Raw genomic sequence first — 17,414 nt, 5'->3', positions numbered from 1 at the left:
GGAAAGGAGAAAAGTAGAGACAGAGACAGGGGTAGTTTTTCCGGTGAGAATTTTCCAGATTATTTGATAAATCTGTAGATATCCTCCAGTTTTAGAGAACCAATATTACTCATTCTCACGACATCAGGACCCAAAACACGTAGTTTTGCTTTAGCAAAGGCAGGACACTCACAGCAAAAGTGTTCAAGGCTATCCGCCTCCTCCAAGCAAGACAGGCACATTGGGTCCTCAATGATTCCAATGATGGTCATATGATGACGCCACCAGTTGAGTCCTGTAATAACACCGACCATCAACCGAACGTCTTTCCTTCCAAGTTTTAGTAGAAAGTTTGATAGTTTTCTGTTCGGATTTGTCACAAAACGCTTTGCAGTTCTGCAGCGTTCTAGACCGGACCATAGCTCTTCATGTAAATTGCATACATAATCGCTGATCCAATTCATAATTCCTGCGGAACTGTTTCCGATTATTGATTCATCGGAAATTTCGTTTCCTTGAACACTTGAGTGTCCTGGGACCCATATAAGTACAGGCCTGTTTTGTCTTGCGACAGAATTAAGCTTCCTCTTACATTCTTGAACAATCGTTGAGGTTTGCTTCGTTTTCTCCAGGGCCCTCAGTGCAGCCTGACTGTCTCTGAAAATTCCAATCAGTTTCCCACTGCATCTCCTCTCGATTATCCATTCGACTACTTTCAGGGACGCAAAAATTTTCGGTTGGAAAACAGTTGCCATTTCCCCCATAGCATAGTGATACTTATTACTATCGTTTAACAATAGGTACAGTAACTCGATTTCCTCATTCGTTGACGGCACTTCCAGCTACATTTTAATCTTCTTCAATGCTTCCCCTTACACTAGCCATCTTTCCAACTGCACGATCTGGATGAGCATCCAATAGTATTGTTATGTTTCATATCTGGCGAAGGCGCCGAATGTGTCTGTGCCTAAGTACGAAAGATTTTTCTAATAGCCATTGGATGTCAGCTGACAATGCCTTATTTTTGACATGAAAAAGCTACTCATAGAAGTTATCTGCCGTTTTTAAGCGGCATAAAACTATAGGTATCTCCTTTGCATGTAGGATAACATGCAATGCAGTGGGCACTGAGCATTTCACTATCGCAATTCATTTAGTGGTAGCGGCTCAAAGAACTAAAGTTAAATATTAAATGAAAATTTTGACTTAGCTCTATTTCCAAGCCCGATGAAGAAGCACTCAACAAATTGGAGGAGAAAAAACATCTCGGTGAAGTATCTATATTCGCTATGCAGATATTACTAGATTTTTTCGGTATTATTTTTCCGGACTCCATTGATGACATGATGACATGAATGCCCAAAAATATCCACCAGTTCTGGGTTCACCATTTTCCAGATGGACTTCATTTATTTTAATTGTAAAGATAACTCGCTTTAGTGATTTGTAAACTTTCTATTTAACATCTGGGTCATTTCCAGGCAAACTATATGTGGCGTATAATTTTTTTTTAAGTAAGATTGTTAAAAGTACCCCCTAAAATCTTTCACTTTTGCAATATTACGAAATTGTTCGCAGGCTTTCCAAACTATCACTTTTTATAAGAATAAGAAAAATTAAAACTAGCAAGAAAATTTTGGTCAAAGTCTAATATCCTATTTCTGAACTTATTACTTAACAGCTTTGTTGGTCTTCCTAAATAAAATGATTTACTTATAACAGCAAATATGTTTTCTATAATAATTTCCGTATTAAAAAACAATTTTTTTGTTCTTAAAAATTATACAATATAAGAAAAAATAAGATTAACTACTTCATTCACACGAAAGTAGTCTTACTTTAACGAAGCAACAGCAATCAAATACATTTTTTAATGCTTTGAAAGTAATTTTATCTGAGTTTTGCAATAAATTCTGGTTTGTTAAAAATTAAGTAGTACGAGACTTTTAATTAATTTGCTCACTTTTCGAATACATTTCCCAATTCAACCACCCAAATTATTTACCTACAAAAGTTTTAAACATGCGATTATCCACTAAATAATAGCCCTATTTAAAGCTTTTGGTCTTTTACAGCGGCAAACAGTACGCTTTGAATTATGAAGATGAAAATTTAAGCCAGAGCGTGCTTTAACAAAATCGGCAGCTTCTGTAAATTAAAAAAAAAACACTCAAAATATCAAAAAAAAAACAAAGTTCGTAATACCAAAAAAAATATATATATATTTAAAAAAAAACTGAGACAACTCCTTAATAAATTACTAAAATTATAGCCATTTCTTGCAATTCTAAAATTACATACATAAAAAGTAGTGAATTTAATTTAAAATACTACTCTATTTATAACATCAAAGCATATAGAAAAGCTAAAAGTTTATAGCCAACGCACAAAATAATGTTTTCTCCAAACAGACATACAAACCTAATTAAATACATTCAAAAGCTACCACCTACACTATTATAGCCGCACACTTCTTCTACATACATTCTCAAATATGCGCAATACCAATCCATTTACATGTATTTGTTTGTGAATGAAATGACCGAAAATTACATAAAACTGGCCCTAAAACTGGCAGCGTAACGATGTCATTGAGGAGCTCGAAGAGCAGTTGGAACGTAAAAACAATCCACGTCGTTCGAAACGTGCCTTTGGGCCATTAACACCATCCTCGGAACGGCCACTAGTATTGCCCGGTGGTAGGCGTTGGTATCGGCCCAAAGATGCTTACAATGATGAATTTATAGCGGAAACATTAAGTGCACAAGCGGAACTCATAACTGGCACAACATTGGGGTAATTTACAACGCATTTTCTTTTTAATTTAAGTGCCTGTTTATGTAATTATATGCACACATACATATATACCTGCACATGTTCGTGTACACTTTATTCATTCGTTTATAAGTTATGAATAATTTAATAGAATATCAGTTCAAGGGGATGGCATTTAAATTTATTTCTCACATACCGGAAATACACTATTATTTTAGTCATGCAACTCAAAAAATTACGCCTGCCTAGAAAATATTTATATATTTTATCAGAAAAGGAACGGGAATTATCCATTAGAAAGCCCGGTTAAAATCAAATCAATCATCATCAATCCAGTGTCAAAATTAAACCAAAAATATTACCTTGAGATTTGTGGAAAATAGCTCTTGGATTTTGTAGTTCGATTTTACACCATCTCACTAAGTCAACGCACAGTACTATTACTGTGAATGAATTTCTGGCTTTAGAACTCATTAAATAATTGAACAATCACCCTAAGGCCTTCAATGTGACTTCAGTCGGGCTTTTTTACTTTAAAAAAATCTCATTAGGGCTAGTATTCATTGATTTTGAAAGTATCATTTGAGATTTTATGTTAGAGACTATTTTCGTGACTTAGGACGATAGGCCAATCAGTAACTATGCGTGGAGAAAGACAGTCCGCTGATAGAGTCTTCCAGTTAGATATGTATTGGTATTGAAAATAACTTTATTAACCGATTCCTTCAAATATTTTTTTAATGGTAAATTATTCATTCAAAACTTTTAAATGAAACCACCAAAACTTAATTATCTGCCCAAGGCCAGAAAAATAGAAGCAACCCTGTAATTGCCACATATGTATATTCAGCTTAGCATAGCAAATTCAACCCATATATCATTTTTTTTTTTGTCGGGACAACTAGCAAGTGCAGCACTTAGACATTAGTTAAGTCCATTGCACTACACTTGGATTCCCTTTTAATTTTCCTTAAATCTACCCGATCTCCGAAGAAATCCAAGTAGATCTTGTGGTGCCAAGGAGCCAAGGTGGTCGCTTCTTAACACATAAGTGCCAAAGACCTCAAACCTGATTCGAGCGAAGGCGGGGCAGATGCACAGGAAGTGGCCCTCCTCTTCACAGCTGGGCAGAGTATACTGTCTGATATGCCCACCCTTTCCATGCACTTCTGCCTGTTATCAGTTCAACCAGCTGTCTGCACTCCTTTCTGCTTAATGACAGGAGGGTTTGCGACAGTCAATCGGGCATGGCAGGTAACATCAGTTTAGTCCATCTGCAGCCTCTCTCAGCCTGCCAAGCTCGCTTGTGGGTTAGAGTTACCCCTTTGCTAACCGTGGATTTGATGGCTGCAGAAGGAAGTGACAGAACGGGCTCCGAGCCAAGAAAGTTGATCTCAGAGCCCATTCTGGCTAAAGAGTCAGAGATCTCGTTACCCGCGATACCCACGTGTCCCGGGACCAATGTTAACATCAGGCTATTGTATCTACCGACATAATTCAGCCTAGATTTACAGGACTCGACTATCACTGATGTGGTTGGAAGGCTGTCTCAGGCCATGAGCGCAGCATGACTGTCGCTGCAGACACATACAGATCTGCCTCACCATCGGTTTTTCACAACAAAGTTCGCCGCTTTTGAACTGCATACTCTTCCGGTTGAAACATAGATGCATGCATTCCAAGAGCAAAGTGCAGTTTTGTCCCGCTGGATTCCACGTAGACCCCAGAGCCGGAGCAATGTTCGATCCTGGAGGCATCCGTGGAAATGCGAAAACAGTGTTTGCCGGGCTCATTTCAGAGTTTGACCACAACTGAGCCTCTGGCAGCACTACACTGTATCTCTTTTCAAGTACGACTTTTGATGGCATGGAGTCAAGGGGCATGGAGAGAATCGTTGGATTGAAGTTCATGCCTTCTCTGTTTTCCAATGCCAGACAGGGGCCGTACCAGTTCCCATTGTGTTTCAGGCTGCAGATGGCCTTCAAGGCCTCTCCTTGGATGAAAACATCAAGTGGTGGCAAACCAATCAGAGCATCTAATGCCGAGCCTAAATTAATCGGAAAAAATCCGGTGCAACAGATGGCCACAGTGCGTTGTAGTCTCGATAAGGTCCTCTTCACTCCCACGAGAGAGAATCTATTCATCCAGATCCCTGATGCATAGGTGATAATAGGTCTTATCATAGCCATATAGATTCATAAGACCTTGCTAGGAGAAAGACTCCACGTTTTCCCAAAGACACCTTTGTACTGCCAGAAGGTTGTCAGTGCTTTGGATGTTTTTGTTTCAACGCGTGACTTCCAAAGAAGTTTACTATCGAGAATTCCTCCAAGATATTTGATTTCTTTGGATAGCTTGATTGTGACTCCTGTTAGCTTAGGCACAACGAGTCCATCAAGTTTCCCCCTTCTGGTAAAGAGAACAATATTAGTTTTGGTAGGGTTTGCCGATAGCCCATTCGCACAGCACCAAGTGTCAATCATATTCAGAGTTTTCTGCACTTTTTTACAGATGTTCATAAGCGAAGAGCTCGTTGTCAAACAGGCAACGTCGTTCCATATATCATAATAATAGCATTTATGTTACTATAACAAATTTATTAATTCGAAGTAAAAAGCATACCATGCACAGAGAAATATTTAAAATTCACAGTGGGTTTAATTGAGTCCTAAATATGCTAGTATTTTATTGTAAAAAGTTCACAAAATTTTGCAACATCTCACATTAATCATGATTTGTTTATTGTATTGTGTAAAAGTTTCGCATTCTCTACGACCATAAATTGCATGAAAAATTATATGTGTCTGTACTGTATGTCACATAAACATACATACAAATGGTATATTACCTGTTCAATCGAAAAAATTGTGGATACATTCAATGCGAAATCTGAAAAAGATAGAAGCAAAAATTTCAGTAATTGAGCTTTATGTTTGTGATTAAATATTAATAAAAAGTGGTTTTGAATTGTGAATTAAAAATGTGAATGTATGTAATATATGTATATGTGCATAAATTTATGAAAATGTGTGTATGCATAGAAGTACCAAGCAGTTCCAGTCAAAACTACATTTTTTTAATATGATATTTTTCTAAAATAAAACTAAAATATATGACCTGCAGGCTTCACAAGCCTAAAATGATTTGTGCATTTTTTTAATAATTTTTGACACATTTACCAAACGTCATTATTTATCAGATAAAAATTCAAACAAAATTTTCGGGCAACGAAAAGCCAAATTAAAATACAAAATGTATGATATCAATTTGGTGATGAAAGTTATTCCATTTATTTTACATCATTTGATAAAATTGTTGACATTTTACTTTCAGGCTGAATGAAAGCATTTACGGTTCGATTTCAAATGCAGCAAAATAGATGTGAATAACTTTCGCCATGAAATCGAACCATAATGTGATCATTTGTTGCCACTAAATTTTTCCTTGAAAAGGTTGGTGCATTGATCTTTTGTAAAAAAAGTAAGCTTAAGTTTAAGCTTTCGTAACACTACAGTGTTTGCCAAGCGGATGTAGCTACCATCAAAGATTAAAACCCGCTTTAAAAAGAGAATCATTTATTCCGATAGCCAATAGGCTATGAAGGCCCTCGGCTCACTGATAATGCGTTCGAAATTAATCTCGCAAAACCTTTTCGGTCACATCTGAATAAGAGTACTATGCAATCAGGTTTCCAAATACTTTATTTATATCACGGAAGCCACATTGCATAAAACTGTAAGGAGGATGATAAAAGTGCACGGGTAGACCCCAGGTCAGTGAGAAAACAAATATGCCAGGGAGCTGCTAAGGCTAACCAATTGAAAACTCTCGACAGTGATGGGTAGCTTAACCGGCAATTGCCTATTGAATGACCAAGTGGTTAAACGCAAAATAACTTCGAGTCTTTTCAGCGGCACTTTATGGAGGTTGGTTGGTTGGTTGGTTAGAGTGGTGATTCATCCAGAATCCAACTAGCACCTCCGCACCATTTTGTTGCCACATCCTTGTTACCAACTTGTTTACCAGTTATTTACGGCATGACTATATTCAGTCTGTGCGATTTAAGAACCTTATTGGGTTGTTTACATCTAAGCCAGACAGTTGTACGAGACCTTGTTCCTTGTTTATACTTGGATGTTAGCCTTCTGTGGCACTTTTTAATTGGCTCTTAGTATATTTCATATCCGTAATTCCTATTTATGCTGTTCTTTCACTCTGGCCTTACTTTACTGCTTCACTTCATGTTACTCTAATTAACGATGTTAATGAAGAAGATCGGGTCTAAAAATTCAAACTCTGCTACAAACTTAAGTATTCGCGTACTTCTTCTCCTTGATTTCTGCGATAATCGCTTAGTTAATATGGCCGAGCTTAACAAAGATGGAAATACCTAGTGAAGCCAAGTCCTTCTCCACCTCATCATTCCAACGCAGAGGAGGCCTTCCTCTTCCTCTGCTACTGGTACTTTCAGAGCCGGAGCGTTAGTTTTCTTTCGGACGGCATGACCTAGCCAAGGTAACCGTTAAATCTTTATTCGCTGCGCTAAGTCTATGTTGAAAAGCTCATTGTTCCATTACTCGCCGTCACTATCGTCCAAAGGTCCAAAAATCGTCCACAGAGTCTTTCTCTCAAACACTCCAATGGACGCCTTATCGGATGTTGTCTTCGTCCAAGCGTACGCCAAGCGCCATATGTTAGGGCGGGCATGATGATAGCCTTATAAAATATTATTTTTGTTCGTGGAAGGAGGACTTCACTACTCAATACTACCAACTTAGTCCAAAGTACTATTCGTTGGCAAGAGAAATTCTCCCTTGAATTTCAAAGCTGATATTGTGTTCGATGTTAATGCTGGTTTCTAAATAAACGAAGTTTCTTACAACCTAACTGTCAAAAGTGACGAGGATGCCGGCAAGCGAGTGCGGCGACTATTTGTTTGGTGACAGGAGGTACTTCGTTTTATCCTCGTTCACCACCAGGCCCACAAGCTTTGCTTCTTTATCCTGTTTGGAAAGGCCTACCTAACAAGGTTTAGAGGAGTTACCACATAAAATAAATTCGGTGGATCATTTTTAAAAGTTCTATATTTACTAAATATACTTTTCAAGGGTTTTCTAATGATACTGTACTGGATGTATACCTAGTTAAAAGTCTCAAATTTGGGGACAAACACTTCTTTATGAGCGATCGCGGCACCCATTTTACGGAAATCTTTGCCATATCCAAATATTAATAAAACCACTAATTCATGTGCTAATCCTACAGTCTTTTCAAGTTCGCTCATAATCACAAACCGATTGTCCCATATCTTGCCCAACATTTTAGGTGATCTCAATCGGCAGGTCAGCACATGCGGTGGCAGCAGCGCTGCTACGGTCGCACTGAAATTGAATAAACCTGTGGTGGGTGGTAAGTGAAGTTTTTTTTTTGCGGGAAAAATTTGGTTTAATAAACGTACGAAACTCACGTATTTTCATTTTCAAGAGAATGCTCGTAAGCATCTGCATCGCATGGCTTTCATATGAGAACTATAACTACATAACGATCGCAAAACTAGGGTACGTTCTTTTGAAATATTATTTTCGACAAGCAAATCGTTTAATTTGGGATAGCCACGGCAGGGGTATTGAATTTTAAATTGAAATAAAATAACAAAAATTCAAATTGATTGGACAATTTTTATTATTCAGTACATTTCTTTTTTAAAGATAATCGCTTTTTTAACGTTGGCCGCAACTACGCCGTATTCCGGCCATCGAAAAATACGAAAAACACCAATTTTGAGGACTTCGGTCGGTATCGTGTCAATAACTTCTGTACTGTTGGCTTCCAATGCCTCAATCGAGACTAGTTTATCCACAAAGCTTTTAGACTTTACAAACCTCCACAAATAAAAGTCAAAAGGGCCGAGATGAGAGATAACTTGCTCACTGAAACGAGACACAGTAAATCCATTGTTTCACGGGCTATATGCCAAGTGGCGCCGTCTTGTTAGAACCACTTGTTATGGAGATCACAGGCTTCAATTTTCGGCATAAAAAAGTCGATTATAAAGTTTAGTAGATAGTGTTCACTGTTACATTGGCGCCAGTCTCATCTTTGAAGAATTATGGGTGGATGTTTCTTCCCGCCCCTAGGCCGCACCAATGGTTGTTTTCAAGCCGGGTGTTTTCAATGGATACAATGACTGTTCTTGAGCGGCTTCGGGTAGCTCTGCAGCCCAATTGAGGCAATTTGGCGTATGACAGGTTGACGTTGCCATCAAGCCAAAAATGGGCCTCATCACCATACACCATAAGTTGGTCTGAGCGTGTGATGAGGACTTCTCACAGAGCGTCGATTATCGTAATACAATTACACGTTTTACAAACTGTTGAGGCGTAAGTCTTTCCATGAGGAAATGTCAATGAATACTGAAAAATTATGTATTTAGTTCGACAGTAGTCGCGCGTGGTATGTCTAAAAAACCCCATTGAAGAAAGTACCTCCAATCTGCTCACCCTTTATATATGTACAAATATGATACGAGTTAGAAGCCCTTTTGCTATCGAAAGACCGCACTAGTAGGCCTCACTTATTTTCTGTTTCCATCCATATGGCTACTTGTGAGCTTATCTACACCTACATATAAGCAAATCACTATTTTATAAGTTTGATCTATATTTACTCCGCATTCAACATAACGTAACGCATGTATTCACACTCCTATATACTTATGTATGCATTATTTAACATTTAATTATTTTTTGTGCCTTTTGAGCCATTGGGTAATAAAGCCATTTTTGCAATTGTATATACTTATGTACATATAAGCACTGTATATTGGTAATAATTCATAAATATTTCATACTTTTTCATTTTCCACTTCATTTCATCAACTTGTGTTCTCGCATTCGACAACAACAATAAATACAACTACAAACGAAAAAATGTAAACATACATACGAACAAACGTAAACGCCCACTTTCATCACATCTATTCACCGGCATATATTTGCATTTTCACATCGAAGTTGTACTTTTGAAAGTCCATTGCTCGGCTACGATCCAAGGTATGTATGAAGTAAATATACAATAATAAATAAATACTACTTTCATTTCATTTCTCATATTTTCTATTTATCCATAGTTTTGAAAATATTTTTTACCTTCCAATGACCACTAGGCTCTAAGTTTACACTTGCATAAGTATCCTTAGGATAGCACGATGCTTCTGAGTTTGGGATGCCAATTTTCATTACAATTAATTTTATATCCTTTTTATTGATTCCACTGCAAACGAGTTTGAGCAACCAGATATGTGTATATTATTGTTCATACTTTTATGTACGCTGTAGAAAATGTGCTAGTTGTAAACTACCATCTCACAACTAAATATTGTAGTATTAGTTGCATACTCAACTAGTCAGGCAACTGCCTTTTTCTTATGAGATGTTAGTTTTCAGATTTCGATCAGAAATATACCAATCGTAATAGATAAATATAATATATGCTATAAAATTTATACAATAAATAAAATGCCATAAAATTGTGTTACATTGAAAATTAGGATTACTTGCATTTAGAGAATTTGAATTCATGTATAGTTTTCCAATAACAGGTGTTATGAATGAATGGATTGCGCTATCGACAGATTAATAACGATTTTTTATGGCCGGAATTGGGTGGCATTGATCTGGACAACGTTTATTTTCAACAAGACGGTGCTACGGCCACACAAGCAACGAAACCATTGATCTTTTACGGGAAAAGTTTCCGGACCGTGTTATCTCTCAAAGAGGTGATCACAATTGGCTACCGAAATCTTATGATCTTACACCTTGTAACTTTTTCTTTGGGGCCACGTGAAAGAGAAGGTCTACGCCAACAGCCCAGGGTCGATTCAAGACCTCAAAAATGGAATTCGTATGGCTATCGAGGACATAGGGCAGCCACTTTGCAATTCGGTTATGGAAAATTTCATGAAAAGGATATTGTCCTGTAAGCGTGGTCGTGGTGGTCGTTTGCCTGATGTTAGTGGCAAACGGCACACCTCCCTCTTTATAATGAAATAAATATCCGATCATTTATATATATATCTGTACTTGCTCTGCAGGGAAAAGCCGAACCAGTATGGAAACGTTCTAGTTCAGATACATACTCTCTATACCCTCTATATACCTCTATACCTCTATACCCTATACTTTCTTCTCTTAAATACCAGTAGGTATCTGAACTAGAACGTTTCCATACTGGTTCGGCTTTTCCCTGCAGAGCAAGTACAGAGATGCAAAACTAATTGAATCTGAAAAACAAAACAAACTAGTCAGAAAAAATCTTGTTTACAACTAGAATTTTGTGACAGCAATCGAACTAGCCCGAAAATTCCCAGATTTCCATCGATTACAAAACGGTTTATTCATGCCCCTTTCAACTTGAACCACATTGAACAAGTGCATATTCATACTTATCTATTTGAATTTTATATGTGTGGATTTTTTTTTTATGTTTCATAAAATATAAAAAAAAATTTCAATTTTTCGAATATTACTTATTCATTCGATTCCTCCATTCATCCTGGCTTGGTACTTGTGCAGGTTATTTAGTAACTTCAAATAATCTTATTTTTTACTGAATTTCACTTGCTTCATGCATAATTATTTATCTTGAGGTTAAATTTGGATCTTCTATTGAAGTAGTTGATTTATGGAAAGCTAATTTTTCTAAGGAGATGAAAGTTTAAGCTTTTAATTGGCGAAAAAGCGCAAAATAACAGAGCTTACTGCAAAATGTGTGCATGCCAAGGACAGTAGTCACTGTTAGTTTTATGGAAAAAAATGTATATTTAATCGTTATAATGGAATAAACAAATATTTATTTAGTTAAGTACAAAGTTCGCGTTTCACGTGAAATGCCTGTCAACATCCATACAAATTGCATTGCCATTAAATAAACGTGAAATTTTGTATGTACAATACATATAGGGTTTTTCAGTAAGAGCGCTTCAACTTTTGAACTTTTTTGAATAAAACACAAACGGTTTGACTTTTTTAACTAATTTTCTTTGTATTATCGAGCTTGAACATATACATTTAAGTATGAAATTCGATTTCTTTTGCATGACCACCGCGTGCACGTTTTACGAAGTCCAATCGTTGAACCCAATTTTGGACCACTCTTTTGCATAAATCGGCCGAAATTCCAGCAATTTCGCGTTCAATATTGGCTCTGAGCTCACAAATCGTCGCCGGCTTGTTACTGTAGACCAATGACTTCACATAACCCCAAAACGGGACGGCTTGTTAAATGACCGTAATGCTCTTAAAGTAGCAGCAACAGAACGATTATTTTTATAAAAAATTTGCACGATTTGCAATCGTTGCTCAAGTGTGTAGCGTTCCATGATGAAATGTATACTAATGAAGCTTACAAATGACAAGCGAAAAATAAAAAATATTGCGTCGTTCGCCCTCCCTATCGGAAAAAAGTTGAAGCGCACCTATTGAATAACCCTATATCTAACGGGAACTTTCTCGACACCAGTGGATGTTAGCTAAAATCTCCCCATAAATGGGTGAAAAATATAAGAACGATTACTGGTCTGAAAAAGATAAATCACCGTGCATGAACATCAAATATGACAATAGAAAACGTTTTCTTCTAAAGCGGTAGCACCTACGCAGACAAGAAAGAGCTCCTAAAAAACTAAAAAAAAATGCAAATAAAAATTTTTTGCCGTTCGTGGCTCCCGCCATTTGTGGAACAACATCAAGACGCACGCCACAAATAGGAGGAGGACCTCGGTCAAACACCAAATAGAAGTGTACGTAAAAATGTTAAGGAAAAAATTAAAAACACTTTTAAAATACTTCATATATGTAAATCGGGGCTTTTTATAAAAAATTTTGTAGATAAGGAGACGATTTCAATTCTTTCTAATTAAAAAAAAACAGGTGCCAATGCTATAGAAAAAGTTGTGTTTTTATTACTGCGCAGACTTTTGAAGTGATGTACCCATTCTAAAAATTGTCCACGTTTTGAGCTTTTAAAAAGGGTAAGGCTACTAAATTTTCAATTTACATATTTGCTCATAGTGAACCGAACTTATAGTTAATTTTTTAGGAATTTTTCACCCTATTGTGATTTGTTTCTTTTGCAGAGGTAAATGTGTTTTTAAACATTCACTTCTTATATGACTTTGCATTTGGATTTCCTCCCGGAGAATCTTTTTTTATACTAATATTCAATTTCTGAGTTTATTTGTATTGCCATATTTTTTGATGGAAAATAAAACAAATTTTTCGACTTTTTTTTGCTCTAAATTTAATGAGTTTAATTTTCTTGTTAAAAGCACAAATGAATTCCTAGAAGCACAAGTCATAAGTTCTCCACGTAGCCAATACATGGGCTCATTTCTAATTGTCTGCCAAGAGGTTCCTATCTAAGAACTGCATCAGTCAAGATGATTGAAGAATGAAAGATATTAGAAAGAGGCACACGTGCTCAATGAGTTGACCTGAGAAGATACCTGGTACTGTTTCGAATAAAAGAAAAATAATATAGTCTAAGTGTAAAGGGTTTGCACTGAAGTTGTTAATTAAAAACCAACAAGAAAACATAACGGCGGCTCTATCATTATTTCGCGCTGCATCTACAAGGTTGCCCATATTCGAAGGACCCATATGGCAACCCTGTTGCGACCCAAATTGTTGAAATTTACATTCAACAAAAGAAGTCAAAAGGAGAAGAAGAAGAACAAAATCATCATGTCCGATGAGGCTCATTTCTTATTGAATGGGACAGTAAACAAGCAAAATTGCCATATTTACGCCACTGAAAATCCTCACGAAATTCAGGAGGTACCTCTTTACGACGAAAAAGTCACTGTTTGGTGCGGCGTTAGTGTGGAAACGATTATTGGGCCGTTTTTCTTCTAAAATGAAGATGGTCAAGCTGTTACCGTCAATCAGGAGCGTTATCGCGATATGATAACCGGCCGAAATGTTAGTTAAAACTATGGAAAATTCTGCAAAACAGGCACAATACGCCGTACAGGCTCAAGGCGGCCATTTGAGAGATATCATATTCAAAAAGTGAATTCGACAAATCTACTTTAACCAAACAAAATGATTATTATCGTCAACATAAAAAAAAAAACATCAAATTGTGTTTTTCTTTGAATTAAAAAAAACACATGTGTCCGTCGAATATGGGCAACCCAGCAGCAGAAAGTCTGTTTAGAGGGAGCATGCCCCATATATCATTGGCGCGTCGGCATCAATCGAATGTTTTTGACATTTCTATCGTCCCCTTCCCAAAAAAATCTAAAAAAAGGCATAAATGGGTCTAATATTTAAAAGAAAGAGCAAAATATGTGCAGCTGACTATGCCAATACATGAGAAGCTATTTATAATGGTTCCTTATGCAAAAGGTGTTTTTAGGGAATAACTTAAATGCTTTTTTTAAATATTTTTATTCCACAACTTTATTTAAAAAAAATACCTTTTGGTTACTATCAATAATTCCTAGACCAAATTTAAAAAAATAGCATAAATTTAGCTTTTTCTTATAAAAATTTAAAGTTATTTGATATTTTATGAATATTTATAAAGCTTGTGCATTGTGATTGCACAAATATTTCACTTATCAGTAAATTATAATTACACTAGAAATTTAACGAGAAGGCCCATTTCCTTTATTTTTTTAAGCAAACTTACATAGTTTCAGTTTTTAAAAGTTTTCTCAAGGCATATTTTTTTAGTTTTGTTGGGATTTCGTATTTGGGATATGTACGGAAAGTGTGTATATGCTGGTATATGTATATATGTATGTATGTACTGCTTTATCCGTAACCACCTCATCACAATTCTCTTTTACATATTTGTGTATTTATATTAATATGGCAAAGTAAACAGAACTTTAATTGGTAAGTCGCAGTCAGAATTGAAGTACCCTGTAGGGAAAACATTAATTAGGAAATCAAATTCTAATTTAGGGCAAGTGGCAAGTCCCGCAATATCAATGAAATTGAGTTTTAAAGCAAAAAATTAATAAAAAAAATGTAGTTCTTGGTCAGAAGAACATTTTATAAACAAAAAATTCATTACATATTAATTTAAAAATATGAGATTTTTTAGAAATTCTGGGATCCCACTTTTAGCTCCTGCAAAGACTTGATATTTTTCCCTCGCTTGTAAGACTAAAAACAATAAAAAAATATATCTCTTCGCTCCTTTAAGAAACAAGAACAAAACAGTGCGTGGAACATAATTTACACCTTTGTGGATACACTGGAAGCCTTCAGAAACAATAAAATGAGAAATTTAGTCACAAAATTTCACAAGATCATTTTTAGTAATTTCCCTTTAAGGGGAACCGGTTGTCTAAAAATTTCAAAAAATCGGTTTTTTGTTTTTTCGATATTTCGAAAGTATAGTATTTTAAGAATATACTGTGAAATTTTCATGCAGCTTCTACAGCCCACTAACTAGGTGGAGAGCGGTCCGCGCGCTTTTGTACCTCAAACTTTAAACTCATTTATATCGAAACGGCCTGATGTTGTGAAAAAAAACCTCGTCTGAAATCTTAATAGGTTATTCACATCATCAGTGGCTATCACCCGTAGGTAGGTAGGTTAGATGGCACGAGGAGCCCAGGTACACTACAAGTAGCACTTACGTGCCGTTTTGATACCACAATGTGAACCATTACCTATGCAAACAAAAATTATTGGAAAGAGAAAACCTTCTACAGCCATCCAGTACTGTTGATGTAGTGGAGGAGAGAAAAGCGATCTAGGCTGGATAATTTCTTTAAGGGCACGCTAAGGAATCTCAAGCACATAACCGCCACAGCCGCAAATGTCCGAACACCAAATGACGTTTGCTCTTGAATGGCGGGGGATTCCATTACCTTAAGCGTTCTGTGTATATCGTATTGTGGCTATAGTGTTTTCGAAATAGCACACGAGGAGACAGCTTCCATCTGTCTTGCGCTTTTTTTTAGAAAGAAATTGTGTAGTTTCCCTTTAACAACAGTCAAGGGGACACCAATGTCAGGGAAAGGGACAACTGTAACCGGTTCTTTTGACCCTTTCCTGGTAAGCTCATCGGCAATTTAATTTCCCTGTGCCCAAGAACGAAGATAAGGGAAATGTTTCCTACACGTTCGAGACGTTTGAATTCCTCCTTACAGGAGTTTACGAGACGGGAGCTGCAATACGGCGACGACAGGGCCTTGATCGCAGCTTGACTATCGAAAAAAATATTTATGTCACCCTCCCATCAACGATCCATAAGCATTGCTTGCAGGATCGCGAAGGCCTCTGCTTGAAAAACGCTCGTTTCCGGCAGTTTAAAGCCCATCTAGAGTCATATCATTGTATCAATTATTTCGTTTTTTTTTTTATTAAAAACTGAAAAACCCCGGTTTTTAGAGTGTTAAATTTAAAACCGCGCCATTTTGTAAATTTTTGTTTTTTTATTCTAGTGCGGGACATAGCTACAGTCCTACTGATAAATATTTTTTTTTGGTTTTCGTGTTTCAGATAATGGACAACACCATCGAGGTCCAATTTTTCGGGAGGTTAAACTTCAGCGCCATTTTTTAAATTATTAAAATTAAGGAAAAAAAATGTTCTTTCATTAAAGAAGAAAAAATGTTGTATGTAAAAGAAGTTAAAAAAGCCTAAAAAATGTAAATATTCTTTTTAATTTTTTTATTGTAAAAAAATTGCTGAAAATACCCTAAGGTTTTGAGCTATAGACCACCGGGACCCCTTAAGCTGTCGTTCTTACGGTATATACTTTAGTGAAATATGTCAGAACACGTTCCTCTTAATCCACACTCTACAAATGAAGTAAATATTTAGGTTGTAGTTGTAGTTCCAAATTCACTACAAAGGCGCCACCTACTTAGAAACTAGTACATTTTCTTGCAAGGCATCCAAGTATACATGAATACATATGCATTTATATTCATATGTATGTATATGTATGCGTAGTAGTTTCAAAGAAATTGGAACTTTATATTGCTTCGAAAACTTTAACTTGCAAATAGTTGTTGAAAAGCAAACGAATGTAAAATGTTAGTGCTGGTAAATTAATAACTGCATATTTAACGTTATTTAATCCAGATTTGCCATTGCTTGGATTATTTTATAGTTTGTAAATGGCTAATGAGTGTAACAAGTAAGTTAAATTATAATCGTCCTAGAAATAATCTTCATCTAACCCATCTACAGCAGAAGTTATTCAATACGATAGTAATAATTTTAATTTTTAAGAATTTATTAATAATAACATTTCTCAATTTTAGTAAAGGTTATGCCAGTTAGTAATTCTTCTGAATTACATATTCTGAATATTGAATTTTGTATTGGAAATTAAATTTACACTAAACAAGTATTAAATTCTATTCGGACCGAACTTTAGCGAGATTGAATTGAATTGAATTGATTTAACAAAATTGTATTTGGAAGCAAATAAACTGATAGACAATGCAGGTAATGGTTTATCAGACAGACGAATGAAAATTGAGTCCTAACACATGAAAGTTGGGTGTGTCTTTTATCCGATCTCAATAATATTGAAGACGAATCTGAATGAGCGAGTTTTATTAAGTCGTTATCGAAAAATCGGTGGTTCAGTATTTCATTATTTATACCAAATGCAACTAATTA

The 17,414-nt window shown here is 36.0% G+C and overlaps 1 protein-coding gene and 1 long non-coding RNA gene across 2 annotated transcripts in view; one reads left to right on the top strand and one right to left on the bottom strand.

Moving 5' to 3' along the window:
- The window catches only part of LOC129241410 (titin-like), a 28,344-nt gene that overhangs the window by 8,146 nt on the left and 2,784 nt on the right, over nucleotides 1-17,414 (top strand). Inside the window, exons 7-8 of the mRNA XM_054877706.1 lie at nucleotides 2,558-2,775; nucleotides 9,768-9,806. Coding sequence (XP_054733681.1) covers nucleotides 2,558-2,775; nucleotides 9,768-9,806 — 257 coding nt within the window. The remainder of the gene's footprint in view (nucleotides 1-2,557; nucleotides 2,776-9,767; nucleotides 9,807-17,414) is intronic.
- On the bottom strand, nucleotides 5,509-10,202 carry LOC129241412 (uncharacterized). The gene is made up of 3 exons (XR_008582136.1): nucleotides 9,903-10,202; nucleotides 9,700-9,794; nucleotides 5,509-5,643 (listed from the first exon to the last, which is right to left on the bottom strand). It is a non-coding gene; the product is annotated as an uncharacterized LOC129241412 (long non-coding RNA).

Source organism: Anastrepha obliqua, chromosome 3 (genome assembly GCF_027943255.1).
Source record: "Anastrepha obliqua isolate idAnaObli1 chromosome 3, idAnaObli1_1.0, whole genome shotgun sequence".
Classification (NCBI taxonomy): Eukaryota; Metazoa; Arthropoda; class Insecta; order Diptera; family Tephritidae; genus Anastrepha; species Anastrepha obliqua.
Note: the sequence above shows the minus strand (reverse complement) of the source record. Positions and strands in the feature narration are given on the sequence as shown.